A 19,009-nucleotide genomic window follows, 5' to 3' on the forward strand; every position below is an offset into this window, starting at 1 on the left:
AGAGACTCCAGCATCATAGCTATTCTGGCAGAGCTACTCTTGGAAAATCAGTGATGATAGCCAGGAGGAGAAAACTGTGTTCAGGAGCTGGAAGGAGGCTGAAGCAGCCACGTGTGGTCTCCAGCCCGAGCACCAGCCCTGAGCAACTGCTGGTGTTGGATCAGCAGCGGGCAAGAGAACCATAGAATCGTGAAACGATTTGGGAAGGGACCTTACAGCCCATTAGTTCCCCCCCTGCCATGGGCAGGGACACCTCCCACTGGATCAGGGGCTCCAAGCCTCATCCAGCCTGGCCTTGAACCCCTCCAAGGATGGAGCAGCCACCACTGCTCTGGGCAACCTGGGTCTCCCCACCCTCACAGCAAAACATTTCTTCTTAAGCTCTCATCCCAATCTCCCTTCTTTCATCTTAAAACCATTCCTCCATCCCTTTCCTCCCTGATCAAGAGCCCCTCCCCAGCTTTCCTGGAGCCCCTTTCAGCACTGGAAGCTGCTCTAAGGTCTCCATGGAGCCTTCTCCAGGCGGAACAACCCCAACTCCCTCAGCCTGTTCTGTGAAATAGTAGCAGTAGATGTGCCCCTGCTGTGGCTAAACCCTTCCCAGCCAAGGCTTGTGGCCCCAAAGCAGAGCAGCCACGTCCATCCACACACACAACAGCCACTTAAAGCTCCTGCACTGCTTCAGTCTGCATAAATCCATGTCCATGTGCTGGTGCACACGTCTCAGGGCACCCACCCACCCTGAGGAAGCAGCCCAGCACTAACTAGGTCTGTTAATTTTGGTGGCGCTCCTACCCCTGTGATGAATGAGGGTCTATTATTTTTTTCCCTGGTTTGTGGTTTGATCTTAATTTCCTGTATGAAGTTCTCTAGAGGATGCCAAGATCAAATAATTAGACTATTCTGCGATAAAGAGGTAACATTGTTATTCAAATGTATTCAGAATTAATTTACCACCAAACAATTTACACCGCCACCCTTATATCCTGCTGAAATTACTGGAATACGTTATCTGACACACAAAGCATCTCACGACCTGAAATAACTTCATCAACCACTAAATGCTTCAGCAAGGGGTGTGTGGCCACAGAAACACACGTGGAAACGCAGGAGAAGCCACAAAGTGACTTAAAAACAGGGAAAATAAAAGGAAACAAAAAATAGCACTTTACTCAAAAGAGTGAAAATGCAGACAGCAAAATTCTGAAGCAGCCCGTCAGCCCCAGTAGGTTTGGGGCCAGATTCTCATCTCACACTCCCCGTGGAAGATATCATCAGAGCCACTGCAGATTTCACCCACCACAGCTTGGGGTGCACAGCCCATTGTGCATAGCCTGGGGTGCACTTTTTGGGGTGCACAGCCCATTGTGCGTAGCCTGGGATGCACTTCTCGGGGTGCCCAGGCCAGGGTGCCCACAGGGCTCAGACAACCTGGTGCTGTCTTGTGCAGTAAGCAAACATGCACTTAAATCAGTTTAGAAGATAGAAGTACAAAGGTGAGTTTCTGCCAGCGGGCACCCCATTCTATAGCTGAGCCCCCCCACAGGGCAGCACATGCAGGTAGGGCTCCAGCTCCTCTCCCATCCCGGAGCCATCCAACCCTGGATGGAGAGCTGAGCCACCCTCCCACTGCATCCTGAGGGACAGCAGGCTGAGGGACATGGGTTAGTGTTTGATAGGAATGGTTGGACTCGATGATCTGGTGGGTCTCTTCCAACCTGGTGATTCTATGATTCTATGAAGAGAAAAAAACACCCTCCAGCCTTCCTGAGGATCACCCCCAGCACCCACACACCCCACCGCCACGCAGCTCCCAGCCGTGGGCACTGCTTTTTTTTCCGCCTGGAAAAGCCTGCTTTTGCTTTTATTTTTAAAAATAAAACTTAGTTTGCTGAGTGTAGGAAGGTGATTTCACAATAAAATTCTAGACAGGCATAATAAGCCTCGGAAAAGCCAAACACACAGAGGAGGAGGATTACCCGCAGAATTTGTTTTCTATGTATTTATATAAAATAATCAATGATTTTTTTTCCACACTGACTCCGATCCAATTTCATTGTCTTTTCTTTGTTACTTGCAAATCATACAAACAATCAATGCCCTGACCCCTTCTCTGCGCAAACACAGCTTAGAAAAGACTACAAGAAATAAAATCCGATAAATTCCTCCATGCAGGACTATTTGTTTAAAAGCTTAAACTGGAGCCTGGTCCTGTTCACTGAGACTTCAGTGATCAGGAGTGGGACTTCCAGACATGCTTGAGGTATAATTATTGCATGAAATATCAGCTGGAACATAACCTCAGTAGAAAAAAAAAACACAACAAGAGCAAGAACCCAGAGGGAAAAGCAATTCCTTTTAAAAATGTAGGAAGCAGAATACAATCCCTCCTGGGTGCAACGTGTTTCTCCTGCAGGGGAAGGACAAGGCAGGTATGCAGCTGGGGTTGGGGGACCCAGGACAAGGTAGGCTGGGACCCTCAACTCTGTCCCCACCCCACAGAAGGATGCAAACACCTCTCCTCACAGGAGCACGGAGGCAAACGTTGGCAGCCAGGTTGTGTGGTTTTGGTGTGTCCCCCCTCCTCAGCAGCCGTTGAATACAAACCAACCCACTAATCAACGAATGCAAGAGCTAAAATTGGATTGACGGCTCTTCTGGTCTATTTTTTCCCATTAGTTATTAATGCCGAACCGCTGGCATCCATCTGAGCTGCACGTATATCTCGCTAACACATCATCCATCAAAATAATCACCCGGAGTAATTTCTGATGATGCTTCAGCAAAGCCCGGCAATCGAAACCGGGCTGCTCCGAAGCACCAGTCCTCCAAATTCCACATGTGACACCGTTTCCAGTCATCCCACCTCGCTTTGTTAGAGCTGGTGCCATCAGGCTCTACAAAATGGCATCAAGCTCTCCTCTATCACTTTGAAGAGGTGCTACTACGGCTTTTTAATCTAAGAGAAAGGTTAGATAAATAGGCTATCTAAGGCAGCTTAATCATCTTGCACTCACTGCTTTTACTATATGAGGGGCGTGATATTGCAAATACTCAGCTGCTCAGTGCAGCACTTAATAACAGGTATAATCTCCCTGATCTCATCCGCAGTCAGGGCTGGCAGCATCTCAGACTGCTTCTCAGTCACCGGGGTGTAAACACCGAGCACCTTCACTCGCATCCTTCCAGTTATCTGCCTTTTGACTGGAATCCCTCGGAGCCGAATCGAGCACCTGGAATCACACGCGGCCGATCTGGATGGTGTTTTCTGATACAGCGTTATCAAATATTTCACAGATCGCAGAAGAACGGAACGGCTGGGGAATAAGCTTGAGATACCAACTCTTGCTTAATAAAGAAAACCCAGCAAACGAGGCACAGACTTTCTTTGTATGCATAGAGGTATAGATTATATTTAGATGTGAAGATTAAATATTTATATTTTACTCGAGAGAGAAAGAGCGCTTTTGGCTTTTCCTTCCCTTCCTTAGATACCTCTCCCTGTATTTATTTGAATAGCTTCATAGGAAAACAAGAGCTTTGAAAAGTTACCTGTTTTCTCTCTGGTTTGATTTTCAGTCCTAAACCAATACTTATTTAAGTGTTCTCCACTTCTTGGGATAACCTAGTAATTAAAAGAATTACTTGAAAGCCAAGGCAGCTTTGCACAAATTAACGAGGAGGGGAAAGGCTGCAATTTTCCAGTGGGCTGGAAAAGAGGTCAAAACGGTGCCAGTTTTAGCTGAGAGCGAAGGTAAACAGACATCTCCCTGCAGCCCCATTTAAAGCCTGCTTCTGATCTTTAAGATTCGTATTTTACTGATGAAGAAAAAGCCTAAATGAGGTGCTGAGCGTTAGGGTTTTGCTCTGCGCTGGCAGGCAGGCTGGTGCTGCGGCAGGCGCTGGCGGAGGCGAATGCGCAGCCGTGTGGTGCCTCCCTGCCTGCCCACCAGCCTCCCCATCACCCTGCTCCTGGACAGCCTCCGAGCCCCAGAGGAAGGGGAGCAGAGCCCCAGCAAACCCAAGTGATTTCACTGAAGGGCTGGGCAGCAGTTTCTGGGCTGGAAGCTCCTCTATCCTATTGTGCCTTGGCTAGAAAATCCATTTTCAGGACAACTGAGGCAACATGACTTGAGGCTGAACATCCCCACAGAGCCACAGGGATACTCCAGGGCTTGAACATCACGCTGGTATTCCCAAGGGTTTTAGCAGCCCCTGTCTGAGCGATTTTAGCCTGTTCCCTTGCGAGCGTCGGCTTGTGCAGCAGCAGCTCCTCGCACGCCACCTCTAGAGCATCAGCCTGGCAGCATGACGGGTCCAACACCAAGGATCAGACCCGCTGCTGCCCTGCTGAAAGCAGGACGAGCTGCAACCCCTTCCAGCTACAACAGGACCCCAGCCCACAGCTTATGGTCCTGATGGGGATCTGCACCCTGGGACCCACTGGGGACAGAGGCACTTTCACAGCACTGCAATGCTCTCGGTGGGGACAGGCTGGTGATATCTGCCACGGCGCAGCAGGATGCCTTCTCCCTGCTTGTGAAGCCTCCTCCCTGCTCGTGAAGCCTCCTGGTGAAGCCCAGCGTGCCCCGTCAGCAGTATGGGAGTTTTCCTGAGAGTGGGTTTCTGTCACACAAAACATCTCCAGCTGTTCCAGGCTGCGGCTGAGCATACCAAGCAGCTTGGCTCTAGCAAAAGTTCACTTGCCAGGCCCCAGAGGCAGCTCCATTAACCTTTTCCACCAGCGTTTCTGGTGCTACAACATGCCCAGGACCACCTTTGCCCGGAGCGCCTTGGGCACAGCGAGCCAGGGAGGAGCAGATGTTCAACCTGCAGCAACCAAGCCCTTGTCCGTGAGATGATCTGGGCCATGCGGTGGCTCAAAATCATTCCAGAGGTGACAGCGTTTCACTTCAGGAAGCGTCTGTCCGTAAGGAGTGGCATTTTTCTTACCAGCTTTTCACATTCCTGCTGTGCAGTCACACTGGGATAAATAAGACCTATTTTTTTCCACTTTAAGATAGTCACAAATCTATTCAGTTTTTACTAGTTTCTCTGGGTTAGAATTTGATCCCTGAAAATACAGGTAAATCTGTCCTTATAATTTTTCTGGGCAGACAGAAAATCCCTGGGAATGTGTACTGACAGCAAAGTACATGGGATGTAACAGGAAATCAGTGCTGTTCTTTACATGACAGACTTAAAAAACTAGTATCTCGTTTAATTAGAAAAAGAAAGATCGTAGACTCCTTCCCAAGCTGTTCTCTGTGCAATTACTTTATGTAACATTATTAAAAATTAATTTTCCCCAGAACCTCAGCAGTTTAATGAAACACGCCCGGCCCTCAGCAGCGGCTGCGGCGTAACCAGCTCGCTGGCATCCTCCGGGCTGCCCATCCCTTGTGCTGGGCACCTCTGCCCCTGGCTCAAAGCATCTCTGCACAGCACCACTAATGCAGCAAGCTCGATAGCTCTCCTCGCAGCAGCACAGAACCCTCCTTGCACTGGCACAGCTCCTTACGCTGAGCATCCCCTTCTCCAGGGGCACAGCAAGCCCTCCGAGCACCGAGCACAGCATCCCCCCTCTTCGGGGACAGAGCATCCCCCTCTCCAGGGGCAAAGTACCTCTCGGGAAGCTCAGCATCCCTCCTCTCCGAGGGCTCAACATTCCCCCTTCTCCAGGGGGTTGGCATCCTTCCTCTCCAGCGCTCAGCAACCCTCCTTTCTGGAGGCTCGGCATCCCCTCTCTCCGGCGGCAGAGCATCCTCTTCTCTTCGTGGCTCAGCATCCCCCTTCTTTGGGGTCTCAGCACCTCTCCGGGTGCAGAGCATCCCCCCCTCTCTGGGGTCTCACATCCCGCCTCTCCGGGAATTAGCACCCCCTCTCTTTGGGGTCTCAGCATTCCCATTCTTCAAGGTCTCACATCCCCCCTCTCCGAAACTCAGCATCTCCCCTCTTTGGGGTTTCAGCATCCTCCCTCTTTGGGGTCTCAGCAGCCTCGCTCTCCAGGTGCAGGGCATCCCCCCCTCTCTGGAGGCTCACCATGCCCCTCTCGCAGATCTCACATCCACCCCCTCTCCGGTGCTCAGCATTCCCATTCTTCAAGGTCTTGCATCCCCCCTCTTTGGGGTTTCAGCATCCCTCCTCTCCAAAGCTCAGCATTCCCCCTCTTTAGGGTCTCGGCATTCTCATTCTTTAAGGTCTCACATCCCCCCTCTTTGGGGTTTCAGCATCCCCTCTCTCTGAAGCTCAGCATCCCCCCTCTTTAGGGTTTCAGCATCCTCCCTCTTTGGGATTTCAGCATCCCCCCTCTTTGGGGTTTCAGCATTCCCTCTCTCGAAGCTCAGCATCCCCCCTCTTTGGGGTTTTAGCATCCCCTCTCTCCGAAGCTCAGCATCTCCCCTCTTTGGGGTTTCAGCATCCCCTCTCTCCGAAGCTCAGCATCTCCCCTCTTTGGGGTTTCAGCATCCCCTCTCTCCGAAGCTCAGCATCCCCCCTCTTTGGGGTTTCAGCATCCCCTCTCTCGAAGCTCAGCATCTCCCCTCTTTGGGGTTTCAGCATCCCCTCTCTCCAAAGCTCAGCATCCCCCCTCTTTGGGGTTTCAGCATTCCCTCTCTCGAAGCTCAGCATCTCCCCTCTTTGGGGTTTCAGCATCCCCTCTCTCCGAAGCTCAGCATCTCCCCTCTTTGGGGTTTCAGCATCCCCTCTCTCCGAAGCTCAGCATCTCCCCTCTTCGGTGTTCCAGCGTCCCCCTCTCCGGGGTCTCACACCCCCTCTCCGGGGCTGAGCCCCGCTCCTCTCCTCTCCTCTCCGCCCCGTGCCCCGTTTGGCCCCGCACAGCCCCGCTCCGTGCCGGGACAGCCCCGCGCTCCTCTCCAGCGCATCCTCCCCCCACCCCTTCCCCGGCATCGCTCCCCGCAACTTCTCCCCTCCTTACCCGACCCGTCCCGCGGGGAAAAGGAATAAAATAAATAAATAAATAAATAAATAAATAAATAAATAAATAAAAGCACATCCTTACCTATCCGGATGACATGCGGCATCCCGTGCGAGCACTGGCCCCAGAACCCCCCGACCAGGAGCGCTGCCCAGTATTCCCAGAGCACGCCGCGGATTGCCGGCCAGAGATGGGGCATCGTTGGGGGGTTTGGGGGGGACCCGGGCCCTACGGCCCCAGCGGGGGAGCGGGGGGCTGCTGCCCGGGGCTCAGGCGGAGCGGCCGGTGGCTGCTGAGGCCGGACGGCTCATGACACATCTTAGTGCGGCCGCGGCAGCCGCTCCTGGCCGGGCTGAGCCGAGCTGGAGCCGAGGGTTGGCTTGAGCCGCGGTTCGATGCAATCCGAGCTGATAGCGGTGCCGGTCGAGCGGCACCTGCGGAGCCGGGGCTGCCGGTGCCCCCGCAGGAGCCGCTCTGTCCCCTCCTACCGCTGATGCGCTCGGTTCGCGCAAAGCCCCGGAGTGGAGCGGCCACACACACACACACACACACACACACACAAAAAAAAAAAAAAACCTCCCCCCCAACCTCCCCCTCCGACCCCTGGACCCGTGGCAAGCACAGGGTGGGCTCAGCAGGTCCCCACCGGCCACGGACCCTGGGGTTGGACGGCAAAGCAGGGGGACAACGGGGTGATGGGGGGATTGCAAAGTCCCCTTGCGCCCCAGCAAGCCCTGTTCGGTAGATCCTGGGGTGCCCAGGTTTCCCCTGCCCCCTAATAGTCCCCATTGCATAGATCTCGGGATGCCCCGCTGTCCTCTGCCCCCCAGTAGCCTCTATCCCATAGATCTCAGGTGCCCCGCTGTCCTCTGCCCCTCAATAGCCTCTATCCCGTAGATCTCGGGATGCCCTGCTGTCCTCTGCCCCCCAATAGACTCTGTCCCATAGATCTCGGGGTGCCCCGCTGTCCCCTGCCCCCCAACAGCCTCTATCCCATAGATCTCGGGGTGCCCCGCTGTCCTCTGTCCCCCAATAGCCTCTATCCCGTAGATCTCAGGGTGTCCGGTGGCCTCCGAGCTCACGGGGGTCCCCACTATCACTATGTTCCCACTTTTATCCCTTATCACTTATATCCCTTATCACTTATATCCCCTGTGGCCCCAGGGCAAAGCTGGTCAGCCCCGCTCAGGCTGGGTTTGGGGGTCCCAGGACCGTTCCCAGGGTTCTGGGGGGGTCCTGGGGTGCTTTTTCGGTACTGGTACCCAACCCAGGCTCTGCAACCCAAGTTTAATGACCTCGGTGACAGAGACAAAGGGCTGCACAGGCAGCGGATAAGTAGGCTGCTTTGTCAACTTGCCCAGCTAGGCTAGGGTGAATTTATTTTTTTCTCATTTAAATAATTTGATCTATTCCATCATTTCCAATCGCTCCCATTTGCCAGCTGTCTGCTAACTACATCGCCTGGAACATGTGAAGAGCAGATCTTTAATTTTCTTACAAACATACTATTACTCCATATCTCTCCATCCTTTTAATTTTCCTTGCCCGTCGCTTCCCCCAGCAGCGAGAAAAGCCGATCGCTGTCCTGAGCTGAAGCAACCTATCCCACCCCAGCCTCCGTCAGCCTGAATGTATGAACTGGAGGCGGAGATGTGTGCGATTCACTGTCGGTTTATGACCCAAAGAAAAGTTCCTGGGTGTTGCATGTGGCAGCAGCCAGCGAGCACACCCACTGCTGCAAGGAGGCAGACACACAGGGGTCTCTCTGTGTGCCCATCGCGGTGGTGTCTGACCTCAGGCTTGTTCTATCCAGCAGTGGGGGGTTAGCTGGGGCATCTGATAGCTGGCAGCATCACCGAGTCGAAAGGAAAAGCTGCAAGAGCCTCTGGGAAATTTGCACCAACCCCTCCTGGAGATGCTGGTGTACCTCTTCCTAAAGCCTCTCCAGGTTCCTGGTGCTGTGGTTTAACTCGTGCTTCGTTTGGGATGATGGGAAGGTACCCCTGAGCATCACCTTTAGTGTTACATCCTGATAGAGCAGAATTTTTCTTTCTCCTTACCTAACCTTTGCCTCTGGATCCTACTGCAGTACCAGCACAAATAGTTTATTCCTTATTATTTTATTTGGTCAGCCTCCGATGGGCGTATGGAGGTCAGGAAGAGCCCTGGTGGTGTTTGTAGGTCAGAGAAGGAAATCTGCACTGCTCAGGAAGGCAGGACAGGAGTAGTTATTCATCAGATTTTGGAGAGGAAAGCATGCTAAGCATGCCTGGACCCTGGGTAGAGGCTGGGTAGCTCTGTGGCTGGGTCTGCAGACCAGCTCTGTAGCTGCAGGTCTCCTTACTCATTTTTTTTTGTGGTCTTTCCTTCCCAAAGCAACCTGAGCACATCCAGCAGATCGGGGCTTCCCTTCCTTCTATTCCTGAGTCCCCACACTGTCCCCCAGCCCTTGCGTGCGGCCCCTTGCATCCTGCTGCCCTCCCAAGGAATCCCGTGTCGTGATTAAAAAGATGAATAATTTGGAAACTACTCTTAGATGTTGCACTGTAGTTACCTCAGATTGTTTTTCCCCCCACAAAGACAACTTAACTCTGTGCACACCTGCAAACAATGATCTTCAGCCATCAGGACAAACTCTCCACCAGGTGAAAGGAATTGAGACCATTAGCAGGTCGTGAGAAAGAGGATATATATGGCTGAGAAAGAGAGATTGTGTTTCTAAGACCCACAGAGAACCTCACAGGACAAGAGCTCTACGTTGGTGCTGCTGCGTGGGCTCTTCTGCTTGTGGTGGGATGCTGAGTTAGATGGACCATGAGGACAACCAGTAGTGCAAGGTAGGACCTTATTCAGGGATCTGAGGTTGTTGCCTTCCTGAAGGACAACCAAAGGTACCCGAAGGCTCTTGGTGTTCTTCTCTGGTTTGTCCTAGTGATGCTAAAAATATAAGATGCTATAGTTCACAACTGCTGCGAAAATAGCTTTAATTCAGCATTTTGTAGGATATCAATTACTATGAGTTCTCTGCTGTATTTATAACTTATGAGCGTGGTGTTCCATCTAAAAGAAGTCGTTTGGTTATTCGTGGTTTGATATGAGGATGTTTGGATGTGTAAGATGCTGCTTTTTTTTACAGTGGTATTCAGAGCGTCATTTATTACACTGGATTCTGATAATTGTGTACGTTTTGTCTTTTTTTTCACATACATAAAAATCTCGGTTGTCTCGCCGACAAATAGAGCTGTAGATTTATTGCTGTTCTAAAGCCTGTAAGGATGTCAGGCTATTTTTGAGTATGAAAAGAAACTGCTGGCAAAAGTGGAAAAAATGTTGAAATTATTAAAATCTGGGGGAAAATGCTGATTGACGAAGAACTTTTTCAAATGAGATTCCTGCTTCGGCGCAGCAGCAGGAGGATGAACCTTGCAGAAGGAGACAGAAGCGTTTCTATAGATGTGGCGTTTTTCCACGCTAATGAAGAAGAAGAGGCTCCCCTTTATTTTTTTAATGGTATCTAAACTGGTTCGTTTGAATTAGCTCCATCCGCATGCATTTTGTTTAGATTTATGCGCATCAGGTGTAATAGAACCACAATCAATGTGAGTTATGAGGCTCAGGGCTCCCATTACCGAGATTCATGGGCTCGAGGCGGCTCCTAAAACATCACCAAGTAAACACACCCGGGCCGGCAATTGCGGATTCCTGGGACTTGAGTGCCCTCTACTGAAACAGTCCCAGCTCACCCTCAGCTTTGACACCCAGCAGCTTGATGGATGGCTTGCTAAATTAATTTTAAGCCTGCGGTTCACAGATTCACCCATGATGGAGAATCCCTCTATTCTTTTCTCTCCTGCCTGACCGTGCGCTCGTTTCTTCTCCCTCCTTCTTCTCCTAATGCTCTCGTTCGAATCCTGGCTCCTCCTGCAGCTCTGCGTATGCCACAGTAGATTTTTCTGGTTTTTTTTAAATAGCAAGTTTAGATACAGTAAGGATTCCTTCTGAAAGAATCATTTGGGAGCTGCTGTTGTGCTGCTGAGCACCACAGGCTGTATTTGGCTGGGCACAACAGCACCCACAGCCCCTGTTGTGCTGAAGAATCATAGAATAGTTTGGGTTGGAAGAGACCTTAAAGATAATCCAGTTCCAATCCCTCTGCCATGGGCAGGGGCATTAGATCAGGCTTCCCAATCCCCATCCAAACTGGCCTTGAGCATCTCCAGGGATGGGGCAGCCACAACTTCTCTGGGCAACCTGTTCCAGGGCCTCCTCACTCTCAGGGTGAAGAAATTCTTCCTTATTTCTAGTCTAAATCTGCCCCTCTCCAGTTTATACCTGTTGCCTCTCATCCTATCCCTCCAAGCCTTTGTGAACAGTCCCTCCCCAGCTTTCTTGTAGCCCCTTTCAAGTACTTGGAAGGTTGCTCTAAGTTCTCCTTGGAGCCTTCTTTTCTCCAGGCTGCACAACCCCAACTCTCTCAGCCTGTCAGACCTTGGGTCTGTTTAGCATCAATTTCTTGCAAAAAGCCAGGACACATTGATGGTGCCACCCGTGTCCTGGGAGCTCCTCCAAAAAGTAAGCAGCAAGAAACCGTGTTTTCTCCTGCAAACTTGCTGTGATTTTATATTTTGCTTGTTGTGGGAGGGAAAGAGGAAAAATTTCCACTTCCTACTCAGCATTTCATCTGTAATAGCAAAAGTGCTGTGTTTCCCCATGCTTCGCCCACAGCCTGAGCAGGGGTTTTTCTTGCGATGCTCTGCTCTCAGTGAGACTCAGGGTGGTGGTGGAGGCACCAGAGAGTTCTGCCATCGCCACCACAGGGTGAGGGAATGAGGAAAATGCCAGAAACTGTATTGAATGGCTGGAAGGGACCCTGAAAGTCATCCAGCCCGACTGCTGAGGGTCATGGTTTAGTGATTGATGGGAATGGTTGGACTTGATGATCCGGTGGGTCTTTTCCAACCTGGTGATTCTATGATTCTAAACCTGCTGCAGAAGCTGGGATATATTCAAGTAGATCAGGTTGCTCAAAGACTCATCCAATCTGGCTTTGAATGTTTCCAGGGATGAGGCAGCCACCACATCTCTGGGCAACCTGTGCTTGTGTTTCACCACCCTCAGTGTGAAGACATTTCTTCCTAATATCCTTCTCTTTTAGCTTAAAGCTCTTCCCCCTTGTCCTTTTGCTGCAGGCCTTGCTAAAGAGGTTTATTTCCATCTTTCTTATCACCCCCTTTAAGTATTGAAGGGCCGAAATAAGGTGGTCTTGGAGTCTTCTCTGAGCTGAACAATGTCATTTCTCAGCCTCTTTTCATATGGGAGGTTCTCCAGCCCTTGGACCACCTCTGTGCCCCAATAAGTCCAAGTCTTTTCTGTGCTGAGATCTCTAGAGGGAGGACACGGGGCTCCAGATGAGCTCTCACCAGAGCAGAGGGGCAGGATGCCTGTATATTGTGTAACGCATTGCTGGACAGAGGATTTGAATGTATGGAGATTGCCCACTTTCTAGATATTTATCAGGTTTATTCTCTCTCAATAATATTGTGCAAGCAACCAGGAAAGCTTGTTTTGTGGCACATGCTGCTCTGTGAGCCCCCACGCAGCGAGGCCGATGGGGTGGGCATCCAATCAGGGAGGGAAATGTGTTTTTTTCCACAATCTGTGTTACAGGATAATACTCCTATAAGAATTGTTGCTGCACTACACTGCATATATTTGTGTTGGAACATAGCGTGGTGTAATAGCTGGTTTGAAATGTATCCAGTTCTGCTGAATATATTATCGTGAAAGTCAGGCAAATGCACTGGGAGAATGCGAGTTCCTGTCAAACCAGAGAGCAGAAATGCTCTGCAGAAGCTGTGAAAATGAGAGGGGAGTTGGTACCGACTGCTGCTCTCTTGTTCTTGTATGGGGATGCTTGCAGGGGCTGATGCTCCGAGGAACGTTCTGATCAGAGCCATGTGTGGAGCCCAAGTGTCTAAACAGATCAAAAGGCTCTTTCGTTCCCATCTGTGAAGTGGTTGATGTTGCCTGTCTTGGTGCAAACCCCTCCTTGTGACAAGTGGCTGGGTTGGGACCCAGTAGGTCTGTGCTGTTGGTTGGGTTCTGCCAGTAGAGCTGGTGGGAGCAGGCAGGAGGTTTTATTCCTGATGTCTCCAGTTTGGTAGAAGATGGGAACTGGCTCTCCCTTCAACTAGGTGTTTTTTGCATCACTAATTCCTTCCATCATCCCTTTTCCAGCCAGAGCAGACCTAGGGGGTGAGATGGTTGCTGGGAGAGCCTGCACACAGCCCTTAAATGAACGATGATGACTAGAGAAGTTTGTCAGTCTTTCCTGCCTGGTTAAACTGAGGGTACTGGAGGATCCTTGAATGAGAAAATAAGAACAGGAAAGGCTGCTTTTCTTTTTCATAGAATCATAGAATAACCAGGTTGGAAGAGACCCACCGGACCATCGAGTCCAACCATTTTAATCAGTTGTGCCACAATTTGTCTCATCTGTGGGTGCCCTCCTGGCTCACAGTGGTGTCACCCAGAGATACCTGGTTGCTCTTGCCTGGGAGGGGGTAGCAGAAACCAGGGACCCCTGGCTGGCGGTGGGAGGTGGTTCAGCCACCCTGGCTCCAGTGCTGATGCTGAGGCAGCTGCATCCACGCTGGCTTGTGCTGTGGGTTCCTCGCTGGGCGCCTTCCCAGCAGTGACTCCTTTGATCAGCCGCTGCTTTTGAAGTGATCTTGGTTTCAAACGCAGGGATGGGCTGGGACTTACCTGGAGAGACCAGGCTGTGCACTTCCAGCCATCCACCCTGGCAGAGTCGCACGAGGCAGGAGACACCTGGGAGAAGGTGAAGAGCTGTGTGGCCTTTTTGGATGTGACGTAGTGGTGGCGAGCGGGGACTGAGCTGCCTCGGTGCCTGGAGGGTGACAGCATCCCACTGGGTGCACGGAGCTCTCATCAGCCTCGCACAGCAGCAGGCGGCTGCGTACAATTATAGCGTGTCTTATGGGCTGAAAAGGGCAACAGGGAACAAATGAATAAGTAAGACCAGTTTAAATTATTATCTTTATCACACTGCATGCTCGTCCCCTGACAGGAGAAGCTGTTTTGGCCAGTCGGCTCCACCAAGAACTCCCTTTTCTGTGCTGCAACATAATGTGAACTAGGCTGAGTGGAAATACACATTTGTGTCAGACTGCCTTTGCATGGATTTTTCATCCTCTTTCTGCAGAGGGAGGAAATAATATATATATTTTCCCTTAACAACAAAAAAAAAAAGCCCTCTATCTTTAGGATTGGTGGGAGAAGCCATTTGCAACTGATGGGTGTAAATTATGCCTGCTTAGTCAGACAAGAAAATTAAAGACTGCGGAATTAGACTCTGCTTGCAGTTATCTTTCCGTGGAACCAGTTTACAAAGAAAACTTGGGATGCTTCTTGGCTTTCGGAGAAATTCTCCTGTAGTTAATCATTGACCTGTCAGCTTCAGTGTGGTCCATGGTATGAAACTCAGGAAGGGCATCTCTTTTTTTCCTCCTGTGTGAGGAAACCAACTGGCTGAGCAGAAGGTTGGTCACCTGCCAGCCTGCGAGTGCACCGGGAACTTTCCTACCCACATGTCAAATTACCCATGCAAAGATTTGGGATGAGTTCTTAATACCTTTTTGGTTTTTTTTTTCTTCTCTATGCATGCAAAGGGCAAGAAAAGAGCACGTTATTTGAAATGCCTGTTAAAATTGGACTTCAGTGGAATTATACTGGAAATTAATTTGGCCAGCTGCAGCCCGGCTCGTTTCCCAACGCCCTTGCAAAACACAGGAATGTTTCCAAGTCGCAGCCAATTTCTCGGCTGTTCCAGCACATTCAGAGAAAGTTGAAGTGATGGGAAAAGAAGCTGTGACTGGGTCTGGCTGCTCCTATTGAGAAGAAAATAAGGCAGAACTTGGCATGACAGGACAAGGGGTTTTAAACTAAGGGATGGGAAATTTAGACTGGATCTAAGGAAGACTTATTTTACATTGAGGGTGGGTAACTGCTCAGGTTACCCAGAGCAGGGGTGGCTGCCCCATCCCTGGAGGGGTTCAAGGCCAGGTTGGATGGGGCTTGGAGCTCCTTAGCCAGTGGGGGGTGTCCCTGCCCATGGCAGGGAGGGTGGAGGGGCCAGTAAAGGTCCCTTCCATTCCAAAGCATTTTGAGGATGGAGAGGAGGGGGTGGGATTATCCTTGTTTCCTGGCACCTGCACCTTTGAATTCTGCGTTGTTTCTTGCCCCCATGTTAAATCTTCCCATACAATTCCAGCTTAAACCCCCAGGCTCTGTAATATTTGCAGAACATCCTTTTCAGACTATCCCATCTGGATAATGAATTAGTAATTTAACAGTGGCCTTGTTATAAGCGGAAGTCAGGCTCCTTTTAAAACTGGTGCTAAACCAGACCATTGCACCAGTGAAGTGCTTGTTATTCAGGGCTGTCAGTGCCTGGCCATGAGGTTAATTTTGGTGCTTTTCAGCTTAGCAAGCAATGAACAGCTTCAAGTTTTATCCTGTTGGAAGGGGATTGTGCAGCACTTAGTATTTATGGATGGAAAGGGGAGTGTAGGAGGCTTCCTGTGTGTGTCGTGGTCTTATTCCCAGGGAGAGAGAAATGCTGCTTTTTATTCCCTTTTTTAAAAAAATCTGATGTTTATTTGGCATTTTAATGGTGTTAAGCAAACAGAGAAAATGAACTCCAAAAAAATAGAAAACAAATTGGCTTTTGAAATGTAAGATGCTCTCTGGTTTCAGCAAGTGCTTTAAAGTTACCCAGTGACTCTGGTGATGGGCATGATAGCAGGGAGGGTGGCTCTGGTGTCCAGATGAAGCTGCTGGGATGCCACCTCTCCTTCCAGCAGTGGCTGGTGCCACTGGGCAACCTCAGCCACTGCTGACCTTGTCATAGAGGAGAAGTTGAAAGTCAAGTTTGCCATTTCCAAAGATCTCCATTGGCCAAGTGGCAGATGCAGAGTTCAAAATTCACAGGGAGTTTCCAAGTGAGTCGATTGTGTTCATGCTGCAAGACCTGGAGGGGTAAGGAAGATTTAGTGGGAAAGAAAAACAGTAAGAGATCCCAAACTGAGAGGTTTTCTCTTCCTTTCAGTCCTTCAGCGCAAACCAAACACAACGCATGTGAGTCTGAATTCATTAATCATAGAATAACCAGGTTGGAAGAGACCCACCAGATCGAGTCCAACCATTCCTATCAAACACCAAGTATTTCTTGCAAATGGAAAGAGTATAAAATTAATCTCCTTTATTTAACAGTAATTCTTGGGTGCAGCAGAGAGGGACTGTCCTCTAGAGTGTCCTGTGAGCAACCGCTTGCTGGTTTGGCTTTACCCCCAACGCAGCTCCCAAGTGCAGATGGGAAAGGAGGTTTTGGAACCCTCTCTGAAGTTGTGGTTGACTTCACACTGAGAACACCTGGTTCCATGCTCTAATGCCCACCAGTGCCTGAGGAGCTGCCTTGCAAAACAGGGTTTGGATATCTTCTTCTCATGGCTCTATATATGAATCCAAAATACTCTGTTTACATTTCACCTCTCGTGTTTCTGTGTATCTCTTCTCTTTGGTGATGAAACAGAAGAATAATATCTTTAAGCAGGCCTTGATACAAGTAGAAGAGAGCTGATGTGGCTTTATTTTGGACAGTGTGCACAAAATCTTCACTAGATTGTATCTGTGCTCTGCGTGGCCTTCCACTTCATGGTGGGAACGTGACTTGCATATTGAAACCTGATGTGGAAAAAACCCTAGGAAAAACAGCAAGCTTCTCTTTATAATTTATTTCCATAATTTTCCATGGGAAGCTTTTGCTCTTTTTCAAGTGTGTGGGGGGGGGGGAAGCAGAACTGTGTCCAGTAAACATTAGCTGCTTAAAGTGTTTGCACACAGAGAAGTGTTTTGTGTTGGCTTTCTTTAAAATATGCAAAGTTATTCACTTTTTTGCTTTTAAAACTGTATTTTTGTTTTATAAGCATTCACTGGGGGAAGGGAGAGGAAGCCTTTGCCAAAATTATGCATTCTGTGCAATTTTTATTTGGTCAAAACCTCACTTTTTGTTTTATCCCTGAGGCACTGCAGAGCATAGGAGCTGCTGGCTGTGGTGGTGCCTGCTTTGGCCCAGGGTGGGGGAGGCTGACAGTGTGCTGGGCTGGGGCTGCTTAACAAATGTAGCCAAAAATCATTGAATCATTAAGGTTGGAAAAGGCTTCTAAGATCATCCAGTCCAATTATCAACACAACACTGCTGCGCCTACTAAACCATGTCCTGAAGTGCCATGTTACATGTATTTTTTTCTAACCCCTCTGGGGATGGAGATTCCATCATTGCCCTGAGTAGCCTCTTCCAATGCTTCATTGCTCTTTCAGTAAGGAAATTTCTCCTAATATCCAGACTAAACCTCCCCTGGTGCAACTTGAGGCCATTTCCTATTGTTCTCTCTCTTCTTACTTGGTTGAAGAGACCAGCACCCACCTTGCTGCAACCTCCTTGTGGGTAGTTGTAGAGATCAACGAGGTCTCCCCTCAGCCTTCTCTTCTCCAGGCTAAACAATCCCAGGTCCCTCAGCTGCTCCTCTTAAGACCTCTTCTGAAGACCCTTCATTGGCTCTATTCCTCTTCTCTGGACGTGCTCCAGCCTCTCAAAGTCTTTCCTGTGCTGAGGGGCCCAAAAATGAACCCAGGATTTTGAGGAGTAGCCTCAATGGTGCTGAGTATGTGGGAGATCGATCCCTCCTCCACTCCTGCTGGCCACACATTAAATCAATCAGTCAGCACTTGTTGACACATCACACCTTGGGGAGCAGGGAGGTTGGATGCCTTTGTTTTGATTGGAAGTGAATCTCTTGCTTTCCTGGAAAGCAATCGCTATTCCCACATGATGCTTTGCACATATTTCAGTGATGCTCAGCCTGGAAGTGGTTGATAGCAAAGCGTTCTGGCTCTGCCTTCCCAGCTCCTACTTGGCTTAGATGCTTCCTGCGGGAGGTTGTGGCTCTGGAGAGATGCAATTAAAGACCTTCATGTTAACAGTGTAAAGATCAAGTAAGGAGTAGTTTGACTGGAGATTATAAAGATAGCCATTTATGAATTATAAAAAAGAAGAGAAAACCCTCCAAGCAGATTAAAGTCTTGCGGAACGGACTAATAAATCATCTGCTGGTGAAGCGTGGCAGCTTTGTCTGCCCCTCTGAAGTGGATCGGGATGAGTTTAATAACGTTTTACAATCCAGATGCTAAATAAAGAGTGAGCAGGGAGAGCAGCACACCCAGTGACTGTGGAGAGATGATGGAAAGGGGCTCGGAAAGCAAAGTGTGAGGAGTGACTCCTGGGACCTGCTCTCTGCCTGGTCCTTCCAGCTGGTTTTGGGCTGAGACCTCCTGGGTGAAGGAGAGAAATGCTGAAGACATCTAGGATTAAAGGGAAAAGCTTGGAGCTTTGTTTGTGTGTGGTTGCTTGTTATTTGTAGTGCAGTAATGAGCAGTGATGCTATAGCACTGTCACAGACCAGTGCTCAAGCAGCCTGGATGCTGCTGGAGGAGCTTATAGCCACACATGTGGGAATAAGATGATGGATACCTAATTTTCCTTTATAACTTAACTTTGTTAGCACAGACTGAGGACTCTTCTGAGACACAGGCTGCCTCGTCGTGCTGGGCTTTCAAAACAAGGACAAATGCAGTGGCGAGTCAGCTCTGGTATGCCAGGGGGACAGGCTTGGGAAGAAAAGGCTCCCAGATTTTCTTGGGAAAGACTTGCCCTTTACTGCAACTAGTAAAGTAAATCCTTTAGTAGTGATGCTCTCCTGGAAAAAGTTAAAATGCACCTCATGCTGTTTTCTGCAATTTACTAGTTAGATAAATGTAACTAATTAGACATCAAAGCTTTTGGGAAATCTTCCTTGGAGAGGGAACTGCTACGATGCTTCAAGAACTGTAGGTTCTTGTCTACATTCAGTGCAGTATCTGTAGATGCTGCTTGCTTGGTTCTTAACTTGCATCAAGGCATAATCCACTGCTTGTATGGCTTTCATTATACCA

General features: G+C 49.6%; 1 protein-coding gene across 1 annotated transcript in view; it reads right to left on the reverse strand.

The window, feature by feature from the left end:
- Positions 1-7,137, reverse strand: part of GRIK3 (glutamate ionotropic receptor kainate type subunit 3) — a 120,858-nt gene extending 113,721 nt beyond the window's left edge. The window contains exon 1 of the mRNA XM_069875340.1: positions 7,022-7,137. Coding sequence (XP_069731441.1) covers positions 7,022-7,136 — 115 coding nt within the window. The 5' untranslated portion in view covers position 7,137. The remainder of the gene's footprint in view (positions 1-7,021) is intronic.
- Between the last annotated feature and the right edge of the window lie 11,872 nt (positions 7,138-19,009).

The sequence above is a fragment of the Phaenicophaeus curvirostris genome, chromosome 23 (genome assembly GCF_032191515.1).
Source record: "Phaenicophaeus curvirostris isolate KB17595 chromosome 23, BPBGC_Pcur_1.0, whole genome shotgun sequence".
In the NCBI taxonomy this organism is placed as follows: Eukaryota; Metazoa; Chordata; class Aves; order Cuculiformes; family Cuculidae; genus Phaenicophaeus; species Phaenicophaeus curvirostris.